At 40.8% G+C, this 8,763-nt stretch overlaps 1 protein-coding gene across 1 annotated transcript; it reads right to left on the bottom strand.

Annotated features, from left to right (window-relative positions):
* Positions 1–1,334: 1,334 nt before the first annotated feature.
* On the bottom strand, positions 1,335–2,583 carry LOC149395131 (S-adenosylmethionine decarboxylase proenzyme-like). Its single transcript, XM_089616085.1, has one exon. It carries the CDS (start codon positions 2,449–2,451, stop codon positions 1,417–1,419), a length of 1,035 nt encoding a protein of 344 aa, XP_089472211.1. The 5' UTR covers positions 2,452–2,583; the 3' UTR covers positions 1,335–1,416.
* Between the last annotated feature and the right edge of the window lie 6,180 nt (positions 2,584–8,763).

Raw genomic sequence — 8,763 nt, 5'->3', positions numbered from 1 at the left:
TTGAAGAAATTAGTTAAATATGTAAAAAGCAAATATAAAGAAACCATCCAGATCACCTTTAAAAAATAAAAAAATAATAAAAAATAAAAAACAAGTGGCTGTGTGGACTATGGTCACATTGAGTTTTCAGTATCAAAAACCCCTCATGATTTATAATAAATTTTAAAGTTATAAGTGACAAACAAATACTCAAAACTTTCGACTTATGATAATTTAAGACTAGTAATTTAAAAATTAGAAGAAAAATACTCAATGTTACGATTTTGTAACTCGTTACTACTTCAGACGTTAGACTTGAAATGAATAGTCAAGATTTGATTAAGTTTACATGACTATTTAAAATAATTCAGTAAAATAAAATTAATGAAAAAATTTAGAAATAACAAACAATTAACATTCGAAATTAGAAATAATATACAAATGGTACCTGAAGCCAAAGAGAACCAAATTACAAAAACCCAAAATAGTAAATTAAAATCAAAACTCCAATTCGAAATAAAAAAATTGTTCGAGAATGAATAAGGATTGATGTTGATTGTGGTGATTTCGAATATGAAGAGGAAGAATTTAAAGAAGAATAATGTGCAATTAAAATCATTTTCAATTTGTTTTGTTGTGTTCAATTTCAACTCAATAAACAAACAACCATAATTATAATAAACATCACATAACACATAAACAGTCTCCATCTTATACTTTTATTTTCATTCAAATCTAACGTTCGAAGTAGTAACAGAGTTCTAGAATCGTAACATTGAGTATTTTTCTCATAGTTTTTAAATCATGAGTTTTAAACTATAAATCGAAAATTTTGAGTATTTTTGTTGTCAATAACTCTAAATTTTACAATGATGATTGACAATAATTAATCATTCTAGGATAACTAAACTTTTCTAGTATTACAAAAATAATCAATCGGACTCATCCACTTTCTAATCATCGATTAAAAATATTCAAATTATACATCATCTATATCCAACGAAGAACATCATCTATATCCAACGAAGAACGTTCAACATACGGTAGCCTAACTATACTTTTTTTTTAATTCAAATTCCAAACTAGAATACAAACGTATACTATAATTACATGATAACAAAGACCATAATTACATATATATAACATAGATAATAAAAAAAACATTTGTTCTCATTTTCATCAAGAGTCCACAACGTGGCTTCGCCCAGACGGTGACACGTGGCAGACTCTAAATGAAAGTGGGAACAACGGTTCTTTTATTTTTTTTTCCTTCCTTTTTCACCCCTTCTCCACGTTCTTCCCACTCTCTTTCTCACTCCTTTTTTTCTTTTTCTCTCCCTATTTTGTCTTCGCTCTTTTATATTCAACTAGTATTATATATTTCAATTTAGTCCATAACTAAATATAGATTTCTGGCTTCCAAGCGCTGACCACGAACTAAAGGCACGATCGAGCCATCACAAAATCACCGCAGCCAGCAAACCCATCCTTAGAACTGCGCTTCCCCTTCGGCTCCGCCCGATAAGTCCGGTACGCCACGCAGCCACCACCTGGCAGGCCCCGCCACGCTGCGCCCTCGCACGCGTACCCCACCACGTCAGCACCAACCGCCACGCGTCCGTGTCCGAAGATTGCGACGACAAAGGTCTCGGGAGCGAAGCACGCGACCGCTTTCGCAACGATTCCATCGATCTCGGCCGTTGAAATCCCTCCGGCCTCGTAGCTGGCGTAGCTGAACCCCTCCTCCGGGGTCACGTGCACCGTAGAGTACGCCACACCCTCGAACCCGTTCATCGAGTACCCACACGGCTCGAACGCGTGCTCGCACGTTTCCACCACGTGGCCGGGCAAGATTTCCCCGACCAGGGACAGTCTAGTCATTTCCTTCCCACTCCCGCTCTTGTTCTTATAAAACACGGCGGCTTTTTCTCTTCCGAGCCCGGTCATGCAAACCTCGACTCCCACCAGAGGCAAAACCGTTATTTCCCTCCCGGCGGCGGAGTACACGTGCCATCCCCGGCCATGTTCTCCGCCGAGGACGTAGGCCCTCGGGCCGAGCCCGGAGAAGAACGAGTTCAGCGCGGCGACTTCCTCGGCGAAGCTCCGGTGCGGCGGCGGCTGGTCTTCCGGGGAGAGGAATGTTCCGCGGGAGTATCTGACGGCGGCGACGGCGAGGGAGAGGCCTGTGGCGACGCGGAGGATCACGGGGATCGAGGAGAGGAGCCGAGTCCTGCCGCAAGTTTTGATGACTATCTTGCGGTGGAAGACGAACAGGCTCGACTCAGAGAGGACGTAGGAGTCGATCTCCGGCCCGGAAAGGCTTGCCACGACGGCGCAGCCCGCAGGCTCCAGGAAGGACTCTATTTCCGACCGGCTTAGGGAGCGGAGGCCCAGTCCGCCGGAGCCCGAGAACGAGATCTCAAGCCGCTTCTCGTGGCCTTCGAACCCGATCGCCGATGAGATCACGGCCATCGCCGATTCGTAACCAGATATATTTAAAAAAAAAAAAAAAAAACAAAAATAGGAGTGCGTGGCGAAGGGAATCTCAGGATGGCTTTCTCACGCACTGCAGATAGGAATCACCGGAAATGAAAGCGTTATCAAAATATGTTAGAGCAGAATTAGGATAATAAATTGGGGATAGAAATTAGACTTACGTTGGAGTAAGCAGATGATCGGAATTTCTCGAGTCCAGCGCTGGGACGAATGTCTTCGATGGTGTAACCGAGAGGAGCTTCGTATTGATTCTTTCTATTCCTGCTGCTACTACTACTACTATCTGAATTCTTTTTGCCGCCTTTGGACTCCATTAGAGCATTCACGCTTCCTTTCTCTTTGGCTTTGCTTCTATTTTCGCTGCGACATTTAAAAAAAAAAATTAGAGCAGAGAACATAATATGTATGTAAATGGGAAGAGGAGAGAAATTTGTTAGATATGTAGCGAGTAAAATTGTGAGCTTTTACCTTTGTCTGTGTGAAATATGTTGTTTTAATTTGGGAAGAAGAAAGAACGTCAATGGCGTCGGAGAGAGAGAGATTTCGTGAGCGTTCAGTGTTGTGTTCATATATATAAGAGTCAAGAATTGGTGTCTTGATTTGCGAGGGCACTAAAAATTGTTCCACGTGGCAATTTCTTGCTGTTAAATGTTGCCACGTAAGTGCCTGTTTGGGTCCAATGCGTTTAACGGATGGAGCGGAAACCGGGCTTTTTATAAAGAGAAATTTCATTAAGTGGGCTTAAAAATTGATTAAATATCAAGATTAGACCCTAACTTTTTAAAATATCTAAAAATGGACTTTTGGACCCAAAACGGACAAATATACCCCTGTCCTCTATTTGAACTCATTCGCGCCTCTCTTCCTCTCTCCTCCATTTCACTCGTTCACTTCCAAAACAAAGAAAAAACTGAGAACTCCTACGATATTGTACGACGGCATACGATCTTGTACGAGCCAGTACGATATAATACGATAGAGGACGATGGCGTACGATGGAAACGCTTCAATCTTCGGCGGCGGTGAAACACAGAAATCCCGAGCTCAAAAGTCATCTAAAAAGGTAAGTTTTCAACTAATTTGTTGTTAAATGTCTTTGGAAATAGTTAGAATAGGGTTTATGAGTTAGTATTAATCTTATTTGAGTTGATTTGAGTTGATTTGGGTCGGATTTAGAATGTTAGGGTTTGAAATTAGGGCCAGTGTACGATGAGATTGATGCATCGTACGATGTCGTACGATGCTGTACGATGTCGTACGATGAAATTCATAGAGCTCTACGATGCGATACGATGGTGTACGATGGGTTTATGTTTTCTCAAAAATTGTCCTACGACTTTGTACGATGTCGTACGATGCGGTACGATGCTATACGATGATTTTTTAAAAAACTTTAATTTCTTGTTTTACGATGATATACGATGCTGTACGATGCTATACGATGATTTCTTTAAAAAATTTAATTTCTTGTTTTACGATGATATACGATATTGTACGATGCTATACGATGATTTTTAAAAAAAAATTAATTTCTTGTTTTACGATGATATACGATGTTGTACGATGCTATACGATGATTTTTTAAAAAAATTTAATTTATTGTTTTACGATGATATACGATGCTGTACGATGCTATACGATGATTTTTTTTTAAAAATTTAATTTCTTGTTTTGTGATTCTGATTTAATTTTGTTGTTTTTTTTAGGACAATTTAAACTACATATACAACGTCTCGTTCCCGGGGCGTATCACGTACGGTGGGACGGGGATCTTGAAGCTTGTACGGAGTAGATTCGATGAGCTCGGGATAAAAGAACGAATCCTCGGGACTCTGTTCGAGCAATTTTTTACGGAGAGCGAGCTTGGTTTCTCACCGGTGCTCGTACATACTCTCCTTCAGAAGAAGATCGAGGCGACAGTACGCGGCGAGATACATTTTGGTATCGGAGGCAAACGGGTACGATTTGGACGCCTCGAGTACGCACTCGTCTCGGGGATGACTTATGAAGACGGTCCGACCAAAGCCGAACAAGACGAGCGAAAGAACGATGGATTGATCACGGATCACTTGAACGGCGTTGCCGGAAGCAAGTTGAGCGCGTTGATCAACGCGCTCAGCATATGTCGAAGCTCTGACGCTGCGTTCAAGCTCGGGCTGCTCGTATTCGTCTACGGGTATCTTCTGGGGCAGCCGGCCAACAAAGCCATCGAAGAAAGGTGGCAAAAATTTCTATACATCGTTCAAGACCTCCCATTCTTCTTCAAGATGCCTTGGGGAAATTTGAGTTGGGCAGAGACGTATTCCAGCTTGTCGGTGAACCTACGGCGTTATCACGAAACGCTGCAAAAGAAGTTGAAGGACAAGCCAGATGTGGCACAGAAAGAGGCCAAGTACACATTGACGGGTAATCTCCATACCCTTCATTACTGGGCGTACGAGGCTATCCCAGAGATCGGGATGAGGTTCGGGTCGAACCAGGGGATTCGTGTGCCCCGGATGCACTCGTGGTCTAGTAATGTGCTCATAATGGGCAAAGACATCGAGGCGGTCTTTAATAAAAAAACGGTAACTTTTTATTATTTATCGTTTATTAATGTATTTTACATTATTTTGGAATATTGGTAACGTTTATTAATGTATTGTAGGTGGGTGTTCTTCAAATGCTGAGACCAAGGGCACCAGAGAAAGAAATGTTCACTCTCCTCGAGACACATACGAGCAAATGTCTGTATCCCATAGACGTCGAGGGCGAAGATGCGACAGAGCCGCGAGACATCGAAGAAGAAATAGATCGAGTCGCGACTGTTGCAGAAGATGCCATCGTCGGAGACTCCGACGACGAACACGTGTCAGACACTCCACGTGTTCGTCTTGCTAGTCCGACCACTCCCGCAATGGGATCGAGGCCTACAGCGACCTCTCGCGCCGACATTCCCGAGGCCTTTGTCATAACACGGGAAATGTGGGGAGAAATGCGAGCTTCCCAAGAACAACTGCAAGCATCTCAAGAACAACTGCTAGCATCCCAAAAACGAATGATTCAGTCACAAGGGATAGTCTTACGTTCTCTTGCCACGACCGGCCGTAGAGTTGAGCGCATGAGTGTTAGACAGGTTAGAGTTTAAATTTAATTTAACGTTTTAAAGTTGAGTTTAAATTTAATTTAACGTTTTAGAGTTAAGTTTAAATATAATTTAACGTTTTAAAGTAGAGTTTAAATTTAATTTAACGTTTTAAAGTTGAGTTTAAATTTAATTTAACGTTTTAGAGTTACGTTTAAATATAATTTAACGTTTTGGAGTTAAGTTTAAATATAATTTAACGTTTTAGAGTTAAGTTTAAAATTTAGAGTTGAGTTTAAATTTTAGAGTTGAGTTTAAATTTTTTTGACAAGTTTAAATTTTGTGACATATTTTATTACTTTGACTTTCAGCTTTCTATGTGGAGGAGGCTGAACATTTTGTTCGAGGACGCAACGGGCTTGCCTGGGGGTGAAATTCCCACGACCCAAGATGATGGTCGTAAACGCCGGACCCCTCCTCCTCCTCCTCCTCCTCCGGCGGCTAGTCAAAAGCCGGCGTCTCCATCGCATGAGGCAGAGCCATCTTCTACGCATCGCGAGTCATCGAAGAAGTCAGAGCCGTCTTCTACGCATCGCGAGTCATCGAAGAAGTCGAAGAAGCCATCTTCAACGCATCGCGAGTCGTCGAAGCGATCGGAGATCAGGCCGGTGACTTCTCCCAGGTTGTCGACGTCTTCGTCGAGTCCTCGTAGAGAAGACATTTCGGATAAGCTACGCCTGCTCACAACTCCTCTAAGGAAAAGACAGAAGGCACAGCTTGCTCCGGCACGTCCAGATCGGCAAGTGCGACAGAAGACGTCGCGTTGGTCCGAATTCACTGATCCGACGAGGCCCAAGTATTTGGAAAAGCCGATCCCCAAGTTCAAGCCGTTGAAGGACGCGAAGCAAAAAGAGTTTGATAATTTCGTTAAGTGGTTGCGGATAAAAAAGTGGGACGGCAAATTCATGGAGTCTGTTCGACTGAAGACGTGCGACGCAGACACGATTTTCTTCGACACGATATTGACAGAAACCAAATGGCTACATGATTCGGTACGTTATTATATAATTTCACTTTTTCCAATCAATTTAAAATAGCGCTATATGTTTGTAATGTCTCAGCATATTGATGCTATGATTCACATGGTTCGGGCTCGCCAACGAGCTCTCAACGGTTATCGGCAAGACGTCTGAATCATGGATTGTCGGTGGGTCCAGCACGTGTACGGCCGATTCAGAACGGAAGAAGCGAACATCAACAAGGCCATCGAACTGCGAGCAGAGCCCGAACCCGTGGACTGGGACATGAGGGCAACTATTAGCCCGATGACTGGGTATAGGGACGCCGATATTTTGCCTTGGGATGGTGCTCGAGAGATCTTGTTTGTCGTGAACTTCCAGAACCTTCATTGGTTCACATTTCGGATCGACATCGAGGCCTGGACCATTACCGTCTTCGACTGCCAAAAGGATCTCATGCAGTCGTCGAGACATCAAAAGGACTTCACTGAGCTGATGGAGGTACGTAAAATGTTATGTTATTCACAATTATTACCTTAGAGCAACAATTAATTAAATTATAAGGGTTACTTAACATTGTTAAAATGTTTATTATTCAGACTTGGAGTCGAGCATTTGCTAGGGTTGTGGCCATAGGTGGTTTCTTCAAGAACCATCCCCACTCTTACCGGGATAGTGAGCATGGTGAAATTAAGTTCACTGTGCCGACGTGGATCGTCGATGACAAGGTCCCACAATGTGCTTACAGGTAAACAATTATCTTTTTATTGACAAGTTATTTTACAAGTTTGTTTATTTGTACAAAAAGTTTTTTTTACTAGTTATTTGAACTTTTTTTTGACAACTTTCTCTAAACAATCATGTTTTTATTGACAAGTTATTTTAGAAGTTTTTTTTTTTTTTTTTTACAAGTTTTAATTGACAAGTTATTTTAGAAGTTTGTTCTTTTTTTCAAGTTATGTTTCAACTATTTGTGACAATTTCTTTTACTTATTCTTGTGTTGTAGCGGTGATTGCGGAATGTTCGCATTGAAGTATGTCGAGCACGTAGTACTGAACGAATCATTTGATACTCTTCAAAGTGCGAATATGAGAACATTCAGGAAGAAATGGTGCGTGGACTTATTCTACAACCACCTTATCCCGTGATTTTGTATTTTCGGATGTTTATTTTTTATCTTTTTGGTTTTCTATGTAATAGTACCTTATAAACATATTATCGAGATGGTTTGTTGACTATTGTGTTTTTTATTGTACCTTATAAACATGTAATTCAATTAAAGAGATTCACAAAAAAAAAAAACATCAAAAATTCACACATTCACAAAGGGTTTAGAACTCGAGACATTTATAAAGAACTAAAGTTGCATCTTGACGCCACTGACAAGCTTGCTTTTCCATCATAGCTTCATGTAGGATTAGGATAGTGTGTAAATAAATTAGTAACTAACTAACTTGTTCATTCTAGATTAGGATAGTTTGTTACAAATAATCAATATTCTAGTTTTTTTTTTTTGAGATTCTAGCAAAAGTTTCCTTTTATTAAAAAAGAAAAATAGCTCACTAAGCTGAATTAAATTAAATTAACTAAAATAGTTAAATTCAGTTACTTCGAACTGGTGAGCTATTTTTTTAATAAAATGAAACTTTGCCAATTTTTAAAAGGATAGTGGTCTATTGAGCTACTAGCCTAATTGTCCCGTATAAAAAGGTCCATGAGACGGATGACACTCCATTAAACAAGATAAAAAGGTGACTCAAATAAACGTTAAAGTTTTAAACTTAAAAATAAAAATAACACACAAAGTCTAAAGTTTTAATCCCTCCAAGTGCATGTTTTTCTGTTATGTCCCCTACCACCACATTTCCCGCATTTTCGCTGCACGACAATCTTTTCGCCTTGAGATGGGTATCGATTAATTCTTCTTCTTCCTTGTTTACTTTTCTTCGGTCGACCGGCTTGCTTCTTTTCAACGGGTTCCAAAACTTTCATGTTTTTTATCTCATCCGGGACATCCCATTGATCTTCATTGCCAACCGGATATATGGCTTCCTTGTACATCTCAATCCACGTCTCCTTCAAATAAAAGTCACTACATAACGAGTACACGTCCACGCTTCGATGTTGGGCTGCTGCGATAGAATGCTCGCACGGGATATTCAATTGTTGTGGTAGTCCGCAAGTGCATGTCTTCGCCATAAGGT

The sequence above is a fragment of the Urtica dioica genome, chromosome 5 (assembly GCF_054948205.1).
Source record: "Urtica dioica subsp. dioica isolate 48M chromosome 5, U.dioica_male_clone48M_v1_H2, whole genome shotgun sequence".
In the NCBI taxonomy this organism is placed as follows: domain Eukaryota; kingdom Viridiplantae; phylum Streptophyta; class Magnoliopsida; order Rosales; family Urticaceae; genus Urtica; species Urtica dioica.
This window is presented reverse-complemented; position numbering and strand designations above follow the sequence as displayed.

Bases quoted from the DNA above. Each gene is read 5' to 3' on its own strand.
- LOC149395131 (XM_089616085.1), bottom strand. From the start codon at position 2,451: ATGGCCGTGATCTCATCGGCGATCGGGTTCGAAGGCCACGAGAAGCGG.